At 39.9% G+C, this 24,049-nt stretch overlaps 1 protein-coding gene across 1 annotated transcript in view; it reads left to right on the top strand.

The window, feature by feature from the left end:
- AGBL1 (AGBL carboxypeptidase 1) overlaps positions 1-24,049 on the top strand; it is a 737,428-nt gene that overhangs the window by 414,244 nt on the left and 299,135 nt on the right. The window contains exons 20-21 of the mRNA XM_046654855.1: positions 2,982-3,113; positions 13,587-13,763. Of these exons, the coding sequence (XP_046510811.1) occupies positions 2,982-3,113; positions 13,587-13,763 (309 nt within the window). The remainder of the gene's footprint in view (positions 1-2,981; positions 3,114-13,586; positions 13,764-24,049) is intronic.

Raw genomic sequence — 24,049 nt, forward strand, 5'->3', positions numbered from 1 at the left:
AAGATTAGACCTGAGCTAACATCTGCTGCCAATCCTCTTTTTGCCGAGGAAGACTGGCCCTGTGCTAACATCCATGCCCATCTTCCTCTAATTTATATGTGGGACACCTACCACAGCATGGCTTGCCAAGCAGTACTCTGTCTGCACCCAGGATTCGAACTTGCGAACCCTGGGCCACAGAAGCGGAATGTGTGAACTTAACCACTGTGCCACTGGGCTGGCCCCTCGGGTTTTCTTTTGTTTATGCTTACAGAATATATCTTTTTACATCTTTTACTTTAAAAAATTTATGTATTTATTTTTTGCTGAGGAAGATTCACCCTCAGCTAACATCCACTGCCAATCTCCACTCTTCCTCTTTTTGTATGTAAGCTACCACCAAAGCATGGCCACTGGCAGATGAGTGGTGTAGGTCTGCTCCTGGGAGCTGAACCCAGGCCACCAAAGCAAAGCACTCCAATCTTAACCACCAGGCCACCTGGGCTGGCCCTACATATTTTACTTTTAACTTATCTATGTCTTTATGTTTAAAATGAATTTCTTTTGAAGAAAATGTATTTGATCTTGCTTATTAACCAATCTGACAGTCTTTATCTTTTAATTAGTGTGTTTTGACCATTTACGTTTAATGAGATTATTGATATGTTGGAATAGAAATTTACTATCTTGATAGCTGTTTTCTATTTGTATCGCCTGTTCTTAGACTTTTCTATCTTTTGTGATTTTTCTTGTGTTAATTGAGGATTTTTATGATCAATTTATCTCTATAATTGAATACTACTTATACTCCTTACAATATTTTTAGTGTTTATGCTATTCTCACAATATCCATCTTTAATTAATCAGAATATACCTTCAGATAATATTATACTGCTTCATTTATAGTATAATGACCTTACAACTGTGTATTCACAATTTCTTTCTCCAAATTTCATTCTATTATTCTGATATATTTGCTTTTACACATACTATAAACGTATACTACATTGTGACTCTTTAGCTTTAGACCTTCAGTGACGTTTTAGAGACATTAAAATCAAGCAAAAAGAAAAAAAAAATGATTTTACCTTCAGGTATTTCATTTCCAGTGCTTTGATTCAAAGAGACAGTGACTTTTTGAGACAAAAATGATCTTTGTACCCCCAAACATCTACATCAGGAATCAGAAAAGATAGATGCTTGGCCTCAGAGGAGGCCGTATTCTCCAATGCCCTTTTCATATGTGGCCAAGGAGGATAATGGAAAAACGAGCACCTCCCAAGCGCAGAGGAAAGATCCGTAGAGAAGAAGAAGACTAGAGAGCTATTGACAGGGAGCAGAACTAGGGCCTAATCAAGCAACCAGCCCTGAACCCATTATCATTTCAGAATTGATATGGTCAAGTGACTGCTGTGCTCATCCCACTCATTCTCTTTCAAACATGAGTGTTTATTGGGGTTAATGTTTCCTCATTCAACCATTGTATGTAGCTGGGTGGAAGGCAGATGACTTGCCTTTTTTCTTTCTAGATTAGGAAGAGGCACATATGGGGTCTAGAAACTATCATGGGACCTTGGACTGAGAGTTTGAAGACTGAGAATTGGAGACTGTGATAGGCTGTGATGTTCAGACGTTTTTCTTGGCAGGAGAGGAGTATATTTTGTATGTTGAAGGGAGGGAAGCAAATATTTAGACTAAAAGGACAGATTATTTTAGTGCTTGGCTTTTACTGGATAACAAACCACCCCAAAACTTAGTGGCTTAAACAATACCTATGCAATATGTTTAATGATGCTGCATGAAAATCATCCACGTAAACTGAGTGATTCTTCTGGTCTGAGCCAGCTTGGCCAGGGCTGGATGGTCCTAGATGGATTCATGCACAGGTCTAGTGGTTGGCTTGGTATCAGGTAGGTCATTGCAAGATGACTTTATAGCATGTCTCCTCATCCAGCAGGCTAGCCTATGTTCCTTCACAGGACAATTATTGCAGGGCTCCCAGGAGCAGCTGAACAGCCAGCCCCAACGTGCAAGTCCTTTATGGGCTTCAGTTTGCATCATATTTGCTAATACTTATTGGCCAAAAGATTTCACATGGCTAAGTCCAGATTCAAGGGGTGAGGAAACATACTCCACCTCTTGATGGAGGTGGAGCATAGTCTATTGCAAAGGGGCAAGCATATAGGGATGTGGAGAATTTGAGGTCTTTTTTTAGATTTTCTTATTTTTTCTCCATTCTTAGCATCTCTCCTTGTAATAGGATTTCACATCACTGCCCTTTGTCATGTGACTTGAAGAGCCTCCTTGTAGGGGGAATATACTTCCTCAAGCCATTGATGATAAGATTGGCCATGTAACTTGGAATGAGAACAGACTTGATGTTCACCATGCTCCATGAAGCTTTTAGAGCCATAGCGTGATTCTGCCTTTGACATTTTTCCCCTCTGCCACAATAGTTTCTAATCGCAAACTGGAGCTTCTTCTTTCGCCTGGATCCCAGAATGAAGAGGACATGCTGGAAAATAAACCCTGTTTGCTAAGCCATTGAGTTTGGTGGTCATTTTTTACCACTTCAGACCCTAGAGAAAAAATTATAGCGATTTGTTAACTTCTCTTTTTTATATTGAACCTATTCCTTTTAAATGGATATTTCCTATTGACTTTTAAAATTATTTCAAACTCTGTATGTTTTTAAAAAGGCTTTGTTCCCTATTTCCTCTTCTAGTTTTGACCCTGTCTTCACCCTAGTCACAAGCAAATTTCTCAAAAGGGCCGTGCGTAACTCCTATTTCTTCACATCTCATTCAATCCTAAACCCCTTCCAATCTATGTTTTTCCCTGATAATTCCACCAATACAACTCTTTGCAAGGTTACCAATGATCCCCACATGGCTGGTTCTGTTCAGCAAACAGTATCTGCCTGAAACAGTTGACTTTTTAAACGTTTAAGAAACCAATAAATCTGACCTGGATTTACTTTCTCCTTTGTTCGGCCATTGTAGGTCTTCTGTGATTTCCACGGCCACTCCCAAAAGAAGAATGTGTTTCTTTATGGTTGTAGCATCAAGGAGACCTTGTGGCAAGCAGAGTCCACTGTGGGCACATCTACTCTCGTAGAGGATGTCAGTTACAGGGTAAGTCACTGGGGAGAATGACGCCAGATATTTTGTCCCATCCATTTTCTTCCCAAATAAGCATTTTGATTATTTTAACTATAGGATTGTATACAAGCAGGTTGGAGGCCTGTGTAACCTCTCCACATTTTTGATGAATAATGGCTTCCTACCTGGTTGCTCTGAATTTGTTTTCTATATGAAATGATGTACTGCAAAGGGCATGAGAATTGGAGACAGGACACCTCATTTTAATGCTTAGCTTTGTAATTATTAACTGTGTGACTATGAGTCACTAATGTCACCTCTCTGAACTGCCATTCTGTCATCTGTAAAATTAAGATAGTAAAAATGCTGTCTCAGTTATGTGTTTATGGGAAGAACAAACTTATACTGAATACAAAAAGATCTTAAATAAATATGGAGGGATGAACACATTTCAGGCATTAGACCATCCACGTCCTCTGTGTGAGTGTGCTATAAGAAGCAGAGCAGTAATCCACTGAGCCTAGTAATCCACTGAGCCTAATTCTATTTTCTGTGGGTTCCAGTGGTTAGAGCTCAATAATTCCCTCCCTGAACCAAATAGCAAGTTAAGGAGGGGTAAAGAAGGACAGACTCCTCCTGTCAGGATAAAGTAGATGAGCTGTTGCTTACTGGGGGTTAGGAAGAGGTGGAAGAGCCAAGTTGTCCAAACACAAAATAAAAACTGACCTTTGTTTCAAATGTATATAGGCAAAGGAGAAAAATTCTGTATTGGAGAAACCGACAGTTTTCCTCCTGTGTCTTTCTCCTTTGCTTTCACATGGAGCGCTTCAATTCTGACACTTCTGGTGACCAAATGTGTGGGGCTGTTTTCCTTCACCAAGCAATTCTGCAGCATCACCTGAGCGTCCTATACTTTAACTCAATTCTCACATTACCTACTTGGAGATAGTAGCAGGTACCAGGGGTAAAGGGCTCAGTCCCATGAGACTGCCCTCCACTTCAGATGCCAATCACAGGTAGTAGGTGCCCAAGATACCCACAACTTCTGTCCAACTTGGCTATAAGTCGGAGGTTCCCATGACTTTCTCCCCCTTAGACTTGATTATTAGCTAGAACAGCTCATAGAACTCAGGGAAACACTGGCTTATGTTTACCAGTTTATTAAAGGATATGGGGAAGGATACAGATGAACGACCAGATGAAGGGATACATAGGGCGAGGTCTGGGAGGGTCCCAGTACGAGAGTATGTCCTTGCAGAGCTGGCGAGCACCACCCTCCTGCTATGTAGATGTGTTCACTTGGAAGTTCTCTGAATCCTAAACTAGTTGGATTTTTATGGAGCCTTCCTCACATAAGCGTGATTAATTATTAACTCCATTTCCGGCCCCTCTCCCTTCTCTAGAGAAGTGGTGATAGCCCCCATCCAGGAGCCAGCCTGGAGCTCACCCAGAGTCACTCATTAGAACTAAAGATTCTCCTAGTGCTCTTATCCCTTAGGAATTTACAAGGTTTTAGGAGCCCAGTGTCAGGGACTGGGAATGAAGAAATAATATATATTTCTTCTTATAAATCATAATATCAAAATTATGGTGGTACCTATCTCTTCTAAATCCTTTATTATTCTGGATATATGAATTTACTGTGTACAAAATAGCTTCATCCCCAGGCTTAATGAGTATTAAAAGAGTCAGGGGCTGTCCCAGTGGCATAGTGATTGGGTTCGCACACTCTGCTTCAGCAGTCCAGAGTTCTTGGGTTCAGAGCCTGGGTGTGGACCTACACACCGCTCATTAAGCCATGCTGTGGTGGTGTCCCACATATAACATAGAGGAAGATGGGCACGGATGTTAGCTCAGGGACAAAGTGAGGTTTATCTCATGAATGTAAGATTGATTTAAAATAAAAAATCAAATACTATTATAATCTTTGTAAATAAATGGCAAAAACTACATCACCTCAAAAGATGCAGAAAAAGTATTTGACAAAATTAAGCATCTGCATTCAAAATAAAATCTCACAACAGACTAGGAATAGACAAGGAATTCTTCAACCTGAGATTGGGCATCTAAAAAACTCTTATAGTTAGCATAATGCTTAGTGGTGAAAGACAATGCTTTTTTATTAAGATCAGGAACAAGATGAGTATGTTTGCTCTCACCATTTCTCTTCAATATTTTACTTGATGTTATAGCTAGTCCAATAAGACAAGAAAAATATTAAAGAGAAGCAGAACTCTTTTCTAATGGAAAAGAGCAGAACTATCTTTATTCCCAGGTGATACAGTGTTTTGAGTAAAAAATTCTAAGAAATCTACAAAATAAACTACTGAAACTAATAAGCAAATTTAGCAAGTTAACAAGATGCATGGTCAATATAAAATTGATTTTCTTTCTGTATACTAGCAATGAAAAATCCAGAAACAAAATAAAGAAAAAATCTATTTATGATAGTATCTAAAAGGTTAATCAATTAGAAATAAACAGAAAAAAGTGCATTAGCTATACAGTGAAAACTGCAAAACATTGTTGAGAGGAATTAAAGGAGACATAAATAAATAGAGAAATATACCAAGTTCGTGGATTGGAAGACTCAATGTTTTAAAGATGGCCATATTGGGGGCTGGCCCGGTGGTGTAGCAGTTAAGTTCGCATGTTCTATTTTGGTGGCCCGGGGTTCGCTGGTTCGGATCCCAGGTGCGGACACAGCACTGCTTGGCAAGCCATGCTGTGTTAGGCATCCCACATATAAAGGAGAGGAAGATGGGCATGGATGTGAGCTCAGGGCCAGTCTTCCTCAGCAAAAAGAGGAGGATTGGCAGCATGTTAGCTCAGGGCTAATCTTCCTCCAAAAAAAAAATATGAATAAATAAAAAAAATAAAGATGGCCATTTTCCCCCAGTTTTTTTATAGATTCAATACAATTCCTATGAAAATCTCACCAAGCTTTTTTGTTAATATTGAGAAGATAATCTTGAAATTTGTGTGGAAATGCAAAGGAACTAAAATAGCCAAAGAAATTTTACTAGAGAAGAATAAAGTTGGAGGATTTACTACATGATTTCAAAACTTTACATGATTTTAAGACTACAAAGCTACAGTAATCATGAAAGTGTGATACTGGCGTAGTATAGACATATAAATCAATGACACAGAATAGAGAGCAGAAATACACTCAAACATTCGTGGCCAATTGATTTTTGACAAAGATGCCGAGGCAGTTCAAAGGGGAAAAGGGTAGTCTGTCCAGCTAAAAGTACTGAAACAATTGGATAGCCACGTAGCAAAATACGAATTTAGATCTTTCCTAACACTATACACAAAATTTAATTTAAAATGCATCATAAACCGAAATGTAAGAACTGAAATATAAAACTTATAGAATGCAATCCACTAGAAAATCTTTGTCTTTTGTCTTCTTTGAGTCATCAAAGCTGTCTCAGCTAGCAGCCCAAAAGCACAAACTATTAAAAAAAAACTTAATAAATTGCACTTTATTAAAGTTAAAATGTTTTGCTCTTCAAAAGTTACTATTAAGAGGGTGGAAAGACACGCTATAGACTGGGAAAAATATTTGTAAATCATGTATCTGATAAAGGACTTGTATCTAGTATACGTGAATTTTTACAAGTCAAGAATAAGAAAAACAACCCAAGTTTTAAAAATGTGCAAAAGATGTGATTGAACCCCTCATTATAGACAATGTATACAAGGCTGGTATTAACAATATCATTATTCATTGGGTAATTGCAAATTTAAAGCATAATGGGATAGCACTACACAATCACTAGAATGACCATAATAAAAAAGCTGGAAATACCAAGTGTTGGGGAAGGATGTTCAGAAACTGAAACCCTCCTTTATCATTGATGGAAATGTAAAGTGGTATGGCCTGTTGGAAAACACTTGGGCATTTTCTTCAAAGATTAGCATACCTTTAGCATACAACCCTATAATTCCATTCCTGTGTATCTACCCCAGAGAAGTGAACACATATATCCACATAAAGACTTGTTCGTGTATGTTTGTACACATCCTTGCACATGTACAAGCATCATACACAATATTCCCAAACTGGAAACAATGCAAATACATCCACCAACTTGTGAATGGACAAACAAAGCATAGTATCTTCATACGTAGTATATGCACAATGGATACTTACTCAGTAGTAAAAACGGACAAACTACTGATATATGCAACAACATAGATGTACCCCTAAAGAAGTCAGAAACAAAATACTGAATGGTTTAACGTATATGACATTTCTGAAAAAGACAAAACTATAGAGTCAAAAAGTAGATCAGAGGTTGCCTGGGGCAGGATTGCCTGGAAATGAGCATGAAAGAAATTTTAGGGTGATGAAAGTGTTCTAAAACTGGATTGTGGTGATGGTTGAAGAAGGATACAGTTACTAAAATCATCAAACTGTACATCTACGTCAATAAAGCTGATATATATATTTAAAAATGCAAACATTTATTATTTACCATGTGCCAAGCTCTGTGCTAGGTATTTATGCAGCAAAGTTGAGTAAAGTGTGGACTTTTTCTTCTCAAAATTAACAACTGGGGAGAGGCACATTATTAGAAACTTAAAATATAGAATAATCAGTAGAAGAAGAGACATATTATGGGTAACAGAGAAGGATGGATTATTATGGGTAACAGTAAAGGATTGATTAAGTCTCTACGGGTGCAGAGTTGGGTGGACGATCCTGGCTGTCTTCAAGAGACAAGTTTTTGAGGGGTAGATATGATGAGCAGTGTTAGGACACTGCACAAAGAAAATCGTATATCACAGATGATTTTCAACTTAAGATTCACTTCAAGAGAAATCTGAAGAAGTAAATGATGTGAATTCTGTGATAATTAAAACTTGAGCCTCAAAGAACTTTAATTGGCAGTTGTGGATAACAGAGAACTGAGAAGAGACAATGAAATCCGGTCTTCACTACTGCCTGCCAAGTGTCTCCTGTTAGTGACATTGCCTGGCATTGACCCTCCTCATGAATTTCCACTTTCACGAGTTACAAAGATAACAATTTGGGACACTACTTATACAGGGCCAAGCATGTGCCAGACACTATTCTGGGCACACTATATATATTAGCTCATTTAATCTTCCCAACTACCCTATATTTTAGAATAGTGCACAGCAATAGATGCTGCTTAACAAATGTTTGTTGAATGAATAGCTACTTTTAATAGCATCTTATTTCACATGTAAGAGGAGGGGCACAGAGAGATTAAATAAATTGCCCAGAATCACATAGTTAGGAACACTGGGTTTGGGGCCCATGTGGCTGAGCACCAGAATCCACACTTTTAGATTCTGACCTCAGTGATCTTATAAAGTGTGCATTGTCTCAGACAGAAGCAGAGCTCAAGAATAAGTCTTTGTTTGGAGCTTAGAAAAAAGGGGGTTGTCTGAGTTAAAGGAAGGGAAAAATAGAATGCAAAGAGAGGCTTAAAAGGTTTTTTTTTAATCTTGGAAGATTCAATGTTTAAGCAGAATGACCTCCCTCTCTTGCAAAGTTTTACTCGTCAGCAAAGTCCACTCTGACCAGTGCAATAATCATGATAGTAATAGCACACATTTATTGAGGGTGCTAAGCACTTTCTTACCTTACTCAAGGTGGGGTTATTATTACCCCCTTTTCTGATGAAAAAGCTCAGGGTTAGAGAAGTTAGATGACTTGTTCAAAGTCAAACTGTATAGTGTGAATGAAGTATCATATTTTTGACCCCTCAGCCCAACCACGCTCTTGCCACATGCTTAATCCAGAGAAAAGAGAAGACTTTGAGTTCTATCAGGTTGACCACAAGGACCTTGGATTTTCTTGGTAGAGAGAACTTCTCCCTGGAAATGAGCTCTGAGCTACGAGCTGTCTAGTGAGTTCATAGTCATATCTTTGAGGGCTCCATCTTTGAATTTAGGAAACCAGACAGGGCTGAGAAGAATCAGCAGAAAGCAAAGGAATTAAAATGCAGCTCAGGCTTCTACAATATGCCTTGAAACCAGAATTATTAAATCAGAACAACCTTTCTCCATAATTTAAGGCTGCACCCAACCCCACTGCTCCTGAACAGATGGGATTCAGTGTCAAAGAGCAAGCAGAAGACTCATCTTCATGCTGCACTTCTGGACTAGTCTCTAAGTCCCTGGCAGGTCTGTGTTGAGACCATGCTAAGTGCCAGCTCCTATGTCATCCCCTTGTAGGGGAGGAAGACAATTCCTCTACCCATTCTAGGTCCTTCTGGCTGGTCTAAGAATTAAATTGACATGAGACAGAATAACAGGAGAAAATCAAGTAAGGCTTTATCACATGTATACATGGGAGAAACTCAGGAAAACTGAGCAACTCACTAGAATGGCCAAAGCCACCGCCTTAAATACCATCTTCAGCTAAAGACAAAGGAGGATGTTGGGGGTGGTGGTTTGGGTCTTCAAAGGGGAGGAAGGCCATTCACATGGAGATGGAAAACAAATGTTTGGTAGACAGAACTTTGATAAGAGTGGGCTTAGCAAGGATCCTCCCCAAAGTCTATGGATACCCAGAGTTATCTATGGTGATGGCCTGTCCTGGGGACAGGACTTCTATCTTAAATTCTTTTAGGCAGTTAAAGGAGAGGTCAAAGTTTCTTTCAGAGTCTTTTGTTCTTAAAAATAATCAAGGCAAGGCAAAAAGACACATTTTGGGGTGGCTAATTCTGATCCCCCACACCCTACATATAAATAATCTCATTTATTCCTTGAAACAACTCTAATAGGGAGATGCCAATTCTCCCATTTTACAGATAAGGAGCCTAAGTCTCAAAGAGACTGAGTAGCTTATCCGAAGTCACACAGAAAGTGTCTGGGGAACTGGACTCTTAGCTGTGGTCTGTCTGGCTCTGCTCTTCCTGCCTTTAACCCTTATTGTATGATGCTTAGTATTTAGTGTTCAGGCAGGGTTCTGGGTTGCAGTGGCATCTCTCTGCCCCTGAATAGACTGTTTACTATGCATCCTGAAGGTTAATTTTAGAAGATGAGAAAGAGCCACAAAAAGAAGTGAGTTTATCTTGGGATAAGTTTATAATAATTATAAATAGTATTATGATATATTGGATGCCTATTACACATTGGACATTGTATTTAAACCTCTTTGACGCTCTTGTGGGATAGTAATACCTCATTTAAGAAGCAATTTTTGAATGGTTAAACTAGTGTGATCTGAATCAGAACATCTGAGTTCTGGCTTTGTCCTTACTAGGTCTGAGAACACTGGAAAACAAGACAAATTTTCTGGTCTCTATATTACAAAATAATAATAAAACTTATCTCAAAGACTTGTGATGATTAAGTGAGTGAATGCATGTAAAATACATTTTAAGCATTTAGTGAAAATATATTTATTATAAATTTCAAGTTTTGGAAACTTAGATTACATTTAAAGACTTCAAGAAAGTGGCAAGGAAAGATTTGAATGTGCCAAGCCTTTCTTCCCCACCCAAGCTGGGAGATCCTGGAGCGCTGAAGCAAGGCTCCAGTGGGTCAGTTCCCGTGTGGATTTCATCTATTTCCTGTTCATTTACAAAACAAAACAGGACAAACAAACCATCTCCACTTATCACAGCTATCATGATCCTCATTGCTTGCTCTGGCATAGATCAATTTGTGTGAAATCAAAAGGGAAATCAACTGAGGACTTTGCTGTAAATGCAATAGTTTTGGAGTCCATCATTTAATGAATGGATAAACTGTCCCTGTGGAGATGTAAGGGGGTCCTCCGATTGCTCCTTGTAAATCTCACGTCCTCCAGGCTCCAGTGAAGGGATCATAGCTTGTAAGTCTCTCCAAGATATGCCATTACAGTGGTCCCCCAGTCTGTCGGGGATATGTTGCAAGACCCCTAGAGGATGCCTGAAACTGCAGAAAGCACGAAACCCTAGATATAATATAATTTCTCTTATGCATACATATTTGAGGTACGATAGCAAAACTAGCATGAATTTCTTTTCCCTTCCTCACCATTTTGCTGATAGAAGAGTCATTCTTACTGTAGATTTTAGCCACCTCAGCATATGATTTTTTTTTTCCTTATGAAGTTGAGAACTTTCACCTTTCCACTTAAAGGAAGCACTTTCTGGCTTCTCTTTGGCATATCCGAGTTGCCAGCATCACTATATTTTGCATCTCTGTGCTTTGGAACCATTATTAAGTAAAATAAGGGTTATTTGAACACAAGCACTGTGATACCGGAAACATTGGATCTGATAACCAAGTCAACTACTAAGTGACTAATGGGTGTGTAGTGTATACAGCCTGGATACACTGGACAAAGAGATGATTCATGTCCTGGGCAAGATAGAGTGGGACTGCACCAAGATTTCATCACACTACTCAGAACAGTGCACAATTTAAAACTTATGGTAAATTGTTTATTTCTGGAGTTTTCCACTTAATGTTTTTGGACCGTGATTGACCGTGGGTAACTGAAACCATGGAAAGCAAAACCTTCACTAAGGGGGGACTACTGTAATTTGAACATGTGTTCCTTTGGACAAGGACTATACTAGCTAAGAAAACCAGGGTCACTTAAGTAAGAAAGGAGAGATCACTTAAATGATGTCAGATTAAACTTTTGCAACAAGTGAAAACACTGATAAATTAAAACCATTTTCAAGTATTCTTAGTCACTTTAGTTGCCGTCTATATAAATAGTCTATTTATGTCTATTTAAGCCATCCCCTGAGGGTCTGGACTGGCAGATTCTATTTATTTCAGCAAATGGTTGTGGAGTACCCTCTATGAACAGCATGGCTTCACATGCAGAGATGTTCCTGTGAATAAGACACAGACTTGCCCTCGTGGAATTTCTGGGCTGCAGAGGAAATAGAAAATAAACAACTAATTACACAAACAACAATTTAACTGTAATTGTGATGAACATTTTGAAGGAAAGAAAATGAGGTGAGAGAACCCAGGGAGAGAGGGGCAACAGTGGATAGATGAAATTAATTAGGAGGCAATTGTAGAAACTCAAGCGAGGATAACATTAGCATTTCAGCTCTCTTGTTCGAGTGATGTTGTAGGTCTGGAGACTGTGGGAACTTAGAGGTCATAGTAAACTATATTAATAATTATGTTAATATGTCCTTATATATCATATGTCATTTGTAAAATGATTAATTATATTAATTCTTATATTAATATAATTAACAGTAATTTTAAGCATGGGGACAGTAAGAACCAGAGATATTAAGAGATTTGCTCAATGTTCTAGAAATTAACAAAACTGCATTTCTTTAAAAATAATTCCCTAGTTCATATTGTCATCAATATATTCTGCTTCTCTACCTTCTCCCTACAGTTCATTCAAAAGTCTGAAGCTTCATGGATTGTTATCTAATGTATATAATTTTATATTATGTACTAGTTTGTGGAGATCCTGTCAACCCTGAAGTGAGAGAACCCTTCTTGTTAATATCGCAAAAGTTCTGGGCTGTCTAAGTGTAGTATTTCTGCTAACCCAAAGACTTGGTGTGTTGACTCTGAGTCATAGTCCTTGGGGTACAGGGGAAGTCCAGTGTCTGGAAGCCCCCTCTGTCAATCAGAGTGGCAAGGGAAGAAGTTGTCTTCTAAATGGAGATTAAGTGGTCTCACATAAAGCTTTTCTACCCTAGAAAGTGGGATATATGGACCCAGAGAGGATGGAGTTTTAGGCATTTTATAATTGGCCTAACTTCAGATCTGTGGATCAGAGCATGAGACTGAAAAGTTCATTTTGGTGGTTATGCTCTCTCAGGAAACCAGTGAACATTTTATGTGCTCCTGCTCAAGAATCGCTAATGGCCTGAGTGTCTGAGATAAGTGAACAGTTCTTAGTTTGACTGTTAGAGCTAGAAAACAGTGAGGCTGGGTGGAGTCACTCTAAATTTTGAGTCCCTGTGCAATCTGTGGCTTTCAGTGGGGCTCAACTTAGTAACGTATGAGGCTGAACATATGTGTGCAACCTCAGTCCACAGCGATGCAGAAAGATGGAGTTGAAAGACCATGGTCTTTGGAATTGGCCAGGTTGGCATCTGGATCCGATTCTAGCCACTTTGTAGTTGGACTTAAGCTATTTCTTTCTAACTTTTCTAAGCCTCAGTTTCCTCATCTTTAAAGTGATAAAAACAGTGGGTATCCATTTCTTAGGGTTGATATAAGATTTGTGGTAGCATATATTAAGTGTTTGGTATACAATCATGCATTGCTTAACAATGGGGACACGTTCTGAGAGGTTTTGTCTTTGTGTGAACAGCATAGTATGTACTTACACAAAAATAGGTGTCATATAGGCCATGTGGTACTAATCTTATGAGATCAGCATTGTATATGCCATCTGTTGTTGACCGAACAGTTGTTATGCAGCACATGACTGTACTGAAATGCTTAATAAATGTTGAGGAGTTACTTTTCATGATGCATATCCCAAATCACCTGCAACTCATCCTAATTTTCTTTTCTTTTTTTTACTTGTAGACTCTTCCCAAAATTCTTGATAAGCTAGCACCAGCGTTCACGATGAGCAGCTGCAGCTTCCTTGTGGAAAAATCCCGAGCTTCTACAGCCCGGGTAGTGGTATGGAGAGAGATGGGGGTGTCCAGAAGCTACACCATGGAGAGCAGCTACTGCGGCTGCAACCAGGGCCCCTATCAGGTATGTGAGGCTGTGGGATACCCATGCTTTTGGTATGTGGCAATACGCTATAATGGGGAGCGATCACAGACCCCTTATTCCTGCTTTCTTGCCTGAAAGAGGAAGAGGTCTCTAAGTAGAGTCTCGCACAGCTCCCTGATCTTACAGAAGAACTAGTTCAATGATTGCCTTCACTGGCAGCACAATCTGTGTTGAATCCTGGAAGCAATTCACACATGCCTGCTGATTTGGTTTCTCAATCATCTGCCCTCACAAGCAAGCAGCAGGGAGCCTCCCTTGGACATGCACCCCCAGCTTTTATAGAACCTCTGCCTGGCCCTTTATATGCATGGGAGTCTGTTGCTACCTTTTGCAACAAGTGGTCTAGTGCCCTATGCATCATAAAGAACGTAGGTCGGTGCATAGATGTTGCCAATACTTATGTGTATTGTGTTTCTCCGTCTTCTGTGCTTATCTAAATCAGAAGCTCTCTGTTATCTTGCTGTCACCAGAGCACATAGAAGTGTGTGCATGACGTGGGTCTCCCTAAGATGAGTGGGTCTAAGATTCATGCTCTCATGTTGAGGGAAAGGACTCCTATAAATCACATTCTTTCTACAGCTATATTAACTGCATGAGCAGCTGGATAGCTGCTACAGCAGGCTGTTCTAGCTGCTCTTCCCACTCCCCCACTAGAGGAACATAAATAAGGGACATTGTGACAGTGCCAGGGTAATAGACTCTTTTAAATTTGTTAGGCAAGCTGACAGACTATTCCTTGGTGACTTCCATTCAACCCCGAGAATACCTGGACCTCACCAGCATTAAAGCTCCTTGTGTTGGCTTTGATTCTCTCCTTGAACAGCCAGGAAGCACTTGGCATCTACACAGTCCTGTGCTTGTAGAAATCTGTTAGCTATCAAAGGGCATACAAGGAGTGACATGTGATGAGCATTATCTAACTTCCCACGTGGCCAAAGATTTTTTTTGACACAGGGCTACTGAACCACCCATTTTTACCCATTAATTCTGTTGAATAGCCAGTTAGTCTAAACAGTTGCTTGAAACAATTGTTTTATTATTGAATTAATAACCTATTGGGCTGAATTAATCCTTATTTACCCACATTAATGTTGATGCAGAATAAGAAGAGTGAGATGGTTGGAGGGGTATGGGATCGGGCAGGAAAAGGCCTCACTCTTCCATTTACCAGCAGTTCCAAAGATACCTCTATGAACCTATATGTTGTGTATATTAAATGGGCATCGTAATAAGGATTCCCCTCCTCTCAAATACAGAAGATTTTTGTAGAGGCCAAAAGAGAATGCATCTATGAATGTACTTGGAGGTTATATCATTGGGAATCTGTTCACTCTCTTGGCATTCAAAACCCAGAGGATTGGAAAAAATAGCTTAAAAGGTGACTCTAAGGCCTTGTGGATATAGACTTGTGCCTTTCTAGCTGTGTGCTTCTTGATGGAAAGTGGCCAGTCACATGTTCAAAAGATAACTCCATGCATCCCTCACAGATTTATTGGGTTGGTGACTTTCATTGACTTCATTTCTCCAAGCACCAATTCAGGTTAACAGCTTCTGGTCACATAAGTATCAGTGCCATTCATGATAAATCAACTGGAAACTCAAAGTCCTTTGGAGCTGTTGTTTGGAAAGTAAATGACTCATAGGTTCAGGCCCTCACCAATTCTCCATCATCCATGTAGCTTACACAGTGGCTGCTGAAAATGACAAAGAATGAAAGAGGCTTGCCCTATGGGATGGCTTTCAGATATCAGCCCAGCATTTGCCCTGTGAAATTTTCCACGTGACCTTTGCATGGGCTCTCTGTAAGAAAGTATGGGGAAGGACTGGCTTGAGAAAGCCATGATGGTGCCAGACCTGGTTTTGCTTTAACAATCCCATTCTCTATATAAAACGCCTCTCCAAATGGATGGTTTTTCTTCTTCTCTTTGTTTTTCTGTCCTTACAAACACTGTTGAGTAAATGAGCAGAATTGCAGACAGTGAGCAAGAGGATGGGGAGTAATTTTACATATGGGGGGGAGCCCACCCCAGGGGAAGGAAGCCAGCCCAGAGTTGGGTGTTTTGGCGATTTTCGTTTGAGGTAGATAGTGAGGTCTATGAGCTATAAAGCAGTATAGAAGTTTCCATCCTGAACATATTGCAAATGATTTTTGTACAATGAGAAGCTGAATCCCAGTTGGGTCCTGAGGTTATTATTCTAAGGTCATCTTTCCAGTTTTTGTTTAGCATTACCATTTATCCAAAAGATGGAGGATACTTAAATACACCCACGAGGGGCATTCCTTCCTTCCTTCATAAGAATATAAATATTTTTGCAGTTTCTCTGGTTAACATGGCTTTCAAGTAGTTCCAATCATTTCTCCCCGTGCACACTAAGTACCTGATTTGTTAGTATTGAAATGAAATATCATTTCTTACAGTGACATTTATGTTGGAACTGCATTAAAGAACACACACCATTACCTTCAAATTATTATTAATAATATGATATTTTTCTCTTCTATTTTCCAGTCTATAGTTGGCTAATTTAAAAAAAATTTCTCCTGCTTTTGTTTCTTTGGGATATAGTCTTTGCTGCTAGGTTATATGCTTAGAGCCATAATTTGTATTTAATATGCAAGTCACACCCAATGAGAGATTTCCTTTCCTTATTAGGGACTGCCCCAAAGCTATTGAGGCTATTGAGGGAGAAAGCTAAAATGCAATGATGCATCCTTTGGGGGCTCATTTTTTAGAGGCGTCCTGTCTATGTGGACAGATGTGTGCTTCACACTGAGTGCTTGTGACCTGGGGTCACGTACATGGTGTGTTTGCACATACAAAGGCATGTGACTTGGCCCTGTGCGCTGCTTGTGGCTTAGGAGGATCATGTGAATACTCCCACCCAAGCAGGCTGTTGACATGCTCCTTGGCAATGCTGCTGACTTGTGGGATGGTAAATTGGTTCTGAGTCAGAGAAAGGGCTGAAGATGGGTGACTCAGCTGAGGTTTGAAGAGTGACTCAACAGGTATTTAAATTCCCTACCTGCAAACTGCCTCCCTTGTATTGTGGATCCTCAGCAATCCATCCTTCCCACCACAACAGAGGGATCTTTCAATAACCCAAAGCTATTCAAGTCACAGTACTGCCCGTAATCCTTCCAAGTGTCTTCATTACATGTAGAGAAAATCCAACTCCTTATTGTGACATGTAAGGCCTTTTACAATCTCATTTGTTCTTTTTTATATTCAATACCTAGTTTAGTATAAAGGAGGTATTAAAAGTACATGATAACTGATGCATGAATGAATAAATTAAGTTAAATGAACAAATGAATGAATGGTGATTTCCAGGGAGAGTCAGATGATTATCCTCTCTGTCCATGGATAACTAGAAAAGGAGAAGAAATCATCATGGTCCAAATGTGATTAGAAGCCATTCTAAAATGGAGATTTTAAGCGTCGTTGCAATGGGGGGAAATGGAAAATGTGTGGATGACAGAGGGAAATGCATAAGAATGCAATGCTGAGACCTCTCTGACTTGTCACTATATACATGATTTGAGAGCATCTAATGGATTCTTTCCCAGAGTAAGGCAATTCTAGTCCAGGTGTAGAATCTCACGTGGCCACATTCTAATAACAGATGATGATTAGACAGAAAGACTTCCACCGTACACATGGGAGATGCAGCAATGCACCTTCTAGATCCCTCTTCAGGACCCAGGCACTCATTTTCCCAGCTGCTCAGAGCTGTGTCCATCACCAGAAATTGTCTGTAGCTGATGGAAGCTGCCTTGAGCAAAGCTATGGCTCCTCCACGCGAGCAGCTTGTATCTGACGGCTCGTCCATGTGCGGGTCCAAAGGCCTGACCTCCTAGTCTCAGTTGGGAAAACTGCAGAAGGCCATTCCAGCTCCACAGCTCCCTATAGTGTTGGCTGGAGTCTCTGGTGCAATTGTGTTGCCATTCAACTTCCTTCTCTGCCTGATTCTGCGTTCCTCACCACTCACAGGTGTCCCGGCAAGCACTCTAAAAATCCTGCAAAGCAACGTTTAACAGTATTTCAAAAAGGCCTAGATTAGAAAACATAAACGTTGGAACTAAGCCCTTAAGCTGTTGAATGTGGTTTGATAGAGATGAATTTCATAGGAAAAACAAAATCATCTGAACTCGGCTTTCGAGGCTCCCAGGGACGTCTCATTCACATTCTGCTCACCTCAGCTGTTCAGGGAATGAGGCCCCCGTGGAGAATTAGCAACTGCAGCTTGGTTCAGGGACTCTTGCACCAGTGCTCTACTACAGCTGCAGTCCAGAAAGGAGGTTGGGTGTATTAGTTTCCCGTGGCCACATAAATTTATTCTCTCACAGTGCTGCAGGCTATGAGTCCAAAATGCGTGTTGGCAGCACGGCATTCTGTCTAAAGTCTCCAGGGGGAGAATCTGTCCCGTGCCTTTCTCTTAGCATCTGGTGTTATCAGAAATCTTTGGCATTCCTTGGCTTATAGAGGCATCGTTCCAGTCTCTTCCTTTGTTGTCAAACGGCCTTCTCCACTTGTGTGCCTTTGTCTCTGTGTCTCCTCTCCTCTTATGAGGACGTCAGTCATGTTGGATTTAGGGCCCACCCTACTCCAATATGATGTCATTTTAACTACATCTGCAAAGACCTTGTTTCCAAATAAGGTCATATTCTGAGGTTCTGGGCAGGACATGAATTTTGAGGAGACATTATGCAACCTAGAACACTGAGTTAGGCAAGAAGGTACAGAATCTGTAGACCCAAGAATCAAAAAGAGGTTTTTATTTCTGTCTTCATATTGCCATGCTGTGAAGCCCCAAGTGAATTATAATAGGTCTTGTTTTCTCTCTACCTCATGATCAACAAAATGAGAAGTTTTAGATTTTTCTTAGAAGATCTTGGAAGATAAGTTTGAGAGTCATGACGTGTATAATGAATGCTGATTAATGCTGCTCAAATGTTATAATATACAATGCCCTTAAAGTAATAATAATGATAATAAACAAATCTATGGTATTTTCTGTGTTTAAGTCTTGGGCTTGTATTAAATTACTTCATCTTTGCTGCTGCACGACAAAGCAAGGCAGTGTCTATTTTATCATCATCATCACTTTATTTTACAAATGGGAACGCTTAGGCAGAGAGCTTAATAACTTCCTCAAGGTCACACAGCTAGTAAGTTTTAGAACCAGGATTTGAACCCAGGCAGGTCAGCACTGGAATCTTTGCTTTTACTCCCATGCTTTCTGCCTAGCAGAACGTCATTGGTGAAAGGAGCTCTGGGCTTTGGAAATAAGAGACAAGCTACTGCTCTTGGCTGCCACTTAGTAGATCTGCAGCAATAGGTTTCTTGTTTATAACAGGAAGACCTAGTTAGAACTAAGAGATGAGCATGGTCTATGCTACATTATGCCTGACAGAGGCTGCCTTTGCTGGGTATCCACGGGGCTTATGGCTCACCTAGACTGGGCAACCCAGCGTGATTGTGAAACCCCTAAAAGTCATCTGCAGTGTATTCTGGGTATGTGCATTTTTCTAGGGAGAAAGTATTCTGTTTTTAGCACCAATTAGTTTGTTGTCAGGAGTCTTTGTTCTATCCATCACATTCCCCCCACCTCATCCTATGCTGACTTATTTTCTTTTTTCACCTTTTCAAAGTAAACGAAGAGGGTTTGGAGGAATGTAATACCTATGAAGTGGCAGCTTGCTATCAGGGGAAATGGGGGGAGCAGAGTTAGTCTTCAGTCAAACAACCAGCTTAAGTTTGTATTAGGCACTCTCCTGCGTTGCTTCCTTACTCATTGCACTTCCTGGTGACTTCTCTCCTTTCCCATTAGAGAACTGCTGCTCTCACACAGCTCTTTGGACTTGTGTGGTCTTTACTTGCAGATACCTCTTCCCCCAAGTGTCCTAAGCTGCAGAATCACCTGTATCCCAGGGTACACACACGTTCTTTCTCTCTCTACCACACACACAAGTATATCATACAGGTATACACATACATACTTACAGCCCAGCGGTTCTCAATCATTGACTCATACAGGGGACATAGCTTATTGTTTAGTGTGGGTGCCTGTGTCAGACAGAGGGGTCCAAGGAGAGATCTGTGTTTAACAATCATGACCTTGAGATGGTTACCTCTATGAGTTTTAGCTGTAAAAATGGTGTCCCTCACGGTTCCTACTTCACGGAGATGCTGTAAAGACTGAATGAGCTACTGCCTGTAAAAGATTTGTCACTGTTTTCATAGTAAACCCTCAACACTTGTTTATTATTTGTATTATTATTGGTTGTACGTAATAATTTTCAATAGTGGTTTTCTTTTATTTTAAACAAAGACATTTAGACTTCCACTCTTATCCAAAATTGTCTTATTCCGACCTTCTTAATTAGAACCATTAGGGTTGGAAATTAGGTCTCTGTGATTTTATTAACTTTAATGTGAAGCCAGGGTTGAGAACCATAGATTTGGCTTCTATAGAGTCTGATATCCATATACCTATATTTATTAAATTAGCTATATCAAAGCAACTTCTGTCTGTATTGTCTAGACATTTCCTCATTATCTACCCTTTATTCTGTCTATCAGACTTCCTGTGCAGTCTAATTTATATTATGGCCAATTCATAGGTGAGGTCTTAGAAAAGGGAAGGGGAATTTGTGAGCCTCCTTCCAGAAGAAGAGTAAGGAAAGCATGAGGAGCGGAGGGCAGGACAGGGAACAGATTTAAATTCCTCAAAGACTGCTGAATTTAAAAGCCTATTAAAATCATGAGCACAACTCAAGAGTAAGTTTTGGGTCACTATTCTCTTGGAAGTCATTTCCTCGTTCTATGAGCAGCCTCATATTGGAACATAACTCAGAGCTTTGAATGGAGTTGGGGGGATGTCTTAATTTCATTAATGCAATCTGAGGAATAGCATTCTCAAATCTTAATGTGCGTGAGAATTACCTAGGGATCTTATATGATGCAGATTTCTGAACCATGTCTCCATCTGATCCATTTGGCCCAGGAATCTGCATTTCATCCAGCGCCCCTGCCAATTCAGAGCCCAGAGGCCAGTCACTGAGAGATGAGGCAGGATACCCCGATGTACGAGGCAAGATGGTTTTGAAACTAGTCTGTAGTCTCTGTTTTTGCTCTCTTGCTCCTGATCCACTTTGGGCTATAGAGAATTTTCTGTGGCTTTTGTCATCGTCTCAAATTCCCTGCCCCCCCCCCCCCCCACCCCGCCTTTTTTTGTGTGTGTACATGTGTTTCATCTGTGCTTTTGGGTCATCGGCTTAGTTCTCCCACAAGAGTTGTATTTAAAAACTATCAGAATCCCAGCGAGAGTCTAAAGATGGTTTTGTTTTTGTTCTTTCTGGCTCCTGGGATACCCCCAGGTCAAGATTTCTTAAATTGCTTGTAGAACGAAAGAGTCTAAGAACAGATATAATTATATAGAAAATTGTTTGTTTACCTATGTGTACATTTTTCTGGGGAAAGTATCTGTAGTTTTTAAGATATTCTTAAAAGGGTGGGAGACCCCCCAAAAAGATATGGAGCTCATGCCTTAGTTTATTGAAGGGCGATCTCTGGAGGGCCCTTCACAGCCTCCTTGTTCCTGCTCTTAAATCAGCTCTCAAAGTGCTTGTCTTGACTTTGTGGAAATCGAATGGAGTCTGTAAATCGCTGACTGTTTCTGCCTACTTATCAATTAGCACAAGAACAAGGATGCATCTCTTTAAGTGTGTATCGGAGTAACTTCAGTCTAAATCTTCTGCGGTTCTGGACGACACTAATCTTTTCAGGATGCGGCTGCACACAGGTGGTTGTTTAGACTCACGAGCAGCAGCATCAACTTCACCCGGGATGTGTTAGAAATGCAGAATCTCAGGCTCCACCTACTGCATCAGGATCTACATTTTATCAAGATTCCTAGGTGATGGGTGCTCCAGGCAAGTTTGAGAAGCACTGAATTACAGCACCCTTGGTTGGCAGGGAGATGAGAAAGGATTAGGGGTCAAGAAAGGAAAGCTAGGGGGCTCTAACTTTTGGGTTATGGCAAGGACATCGTTCCCATGATTTTTATGAGCTAGAATAAGATGCTGTATGGGAATGTGATTTAAAAGTTGAAAGTAATACCCCATATGAGATGTTTTGTTGAACTGTGAAAACTTTTTTTTTTTTTTTTGGTGAAGAAGATTGGCCCTGAGCTAACATCTATGCCCATCTTCCTCTGCTTTGTATGTAGTCACCACCACATTATGGCTTGATGAGTGGTGTAGGTCTGTGCCTGAAATCCAAACCTGTGAACCCAGGCCGCCAAAGTGGAGTTAAGCGAACTTAACCTCTACACCTCTGGCCCAGCATGTGTACTATTATTTTAATGCCAGATGAGTTTGTGGTTTTTTTTTTTTCTCTCCCACACCCATATTTTCCAGCAAGCTTTCCCTCTCTAGGACTTAGAAAAGAACAGTTTTGCAAATGCTTGTTTTGTCATTGGAATGCTACTTCATTCCTTTGTAGATACAAATACGAAATCCAGATAGTAATCTCTCATTTTAGTAGGAACCATGATTTGGACCATTCATACCAATACCCTTTCCTTTCTTACTAACTTTGATTCAACACGAGTTGCCTTGGTGTTCTTTCTTTCTTTTTTTTTTTTTAGCTTCTTTGTAAGTGATCTCAAAGCACATTGTGAGCTGTTTATTAACTCACTGCAGGCTTAATGCTGTAATGAAATATTGCCCTCCTTCTGTAGCACTCAAATCTATAGTGTCTGTCAGCATTATGATAGAATATGAAAAGGAATTAAATAAAAATCAAGAGGCAGAGATGCTAATAAGCTGGCCAGCAGGGGCCTTTCCTGGGATTACTGACGCCCTGGGAGCTATGAATTTTAAATACCCGTTGTAAAAATGGTTCATTGTGTCAAAAATAATGAGGGATAATCCAATGAGCCTCAAATGACCTCTGATCCTTTAAAAATAATTTGGTTTCAAAGGATCAAGAAGAAGAAAAGATGGTGTATCTCTGTAAATCTTAGTCTTCCCATGTGATCAGTGCAAATGCAATAAGCCAGACACCCTAAAGGAACAGATATAAAACCAAAGGAAGGATTGATTTCATCGAGGGTTTTATTTAGCTTAGAGCATAGGGGAAAAGGACTGGCCAACCCTGAGATGCATTTGTTTGGTTCTTGGTGCATGACTGAGTTCCTTGGAGGAGCATCTCCTTACACATGTGCTGAGAAAGGCAGAGTCGAGGCTATGAAAGACTTAGCCCCAGGTTTTTCTCTCTCTATGAAATGGAGTGGACCCCAGACGACAATGCCCTCTTTGACTGTGAGGGGCAGGTGATAGTTCTATTCTTCCAGCTAATTTTTTAATATTCTTTACCATATTTTCACTCCAATGGATTAAGGATTTCTATTTCTAAAACTAAGCAATAATTCTCTTTTTATGCCTTTATATGCCTGAATGTAAATGAGAAGGGAACATATTAGAATACTTTGAACCATGTTGTTAGAAGGTAAGCATTAGACATTTTTACATAAATTTATAATTGTTTCACTAATTAGTTAATACCTATTTATTAGGTCTCTGCTTTGTTTTAAGCTGAAGCTTATGACTGGAGATAGATATAGAAAACTAAAAACACTTAGTGAAGGCAAGATGTGTAGTCAATTCATCTTCATTCTTCATTCATTCTTTCTTTCATTCATCATTCAATAAACATTTAAAAAAAATCCAGACAATATGTTAGGTGCCAAGAATATGACAGAAAGTGGAATTGACAGCTTCCTACTCTCCCAGAGTTTATAGTCCAGCCAAAAAGGCAGTTAATTAAGTAAGTAATAACAGCAGAGAGTCATATGAAAACAACTGGATATTATAAGAGAACACAGAAGGAGATAATTTAGGCCTTCACTAGATGCTGGTTGAGTTGAATATGAATTATCCACAAGTTAATTTTTTGTGAAATTGCAAAAGGGTAACTTATCTGGTAAAGTAGAAGGTAATTTTTTGCAAGTAGGGTAGGATCAGGGAGTTCTTGATTTTTATTTCATCCTAGTTTTCTTTTGTGCTCCTTCTGTCTCATTCGTATTTCTAAATCTCACTGTGCAATTCCACACTGGGGTGTGCGTTATGCTGAATTTGCGTGCACTGGGATACTCAAGTACGTTATCCTACTCCTTGTAAGTCCAGCATGGCCTCCTTAGGAACACACTGAAATGTACTGTTGGCGTTTCCATGGAGCTTGTAGTTAACTACGCCTCTC

Source organism: Equus quagga, chromosome 2, assembly GCF_021613505.1.
Source record: "Equus quagga isolate Etosha38 chromosome 2, UCLA_HA_Equagga_1.0, whole genome shotgun sequence".
Lineage (NCBI taxonomy): Eukaryota > Metazoa > Chordata > Mammalia > Perissodactyla > Equidae > Equus > Equus quagga.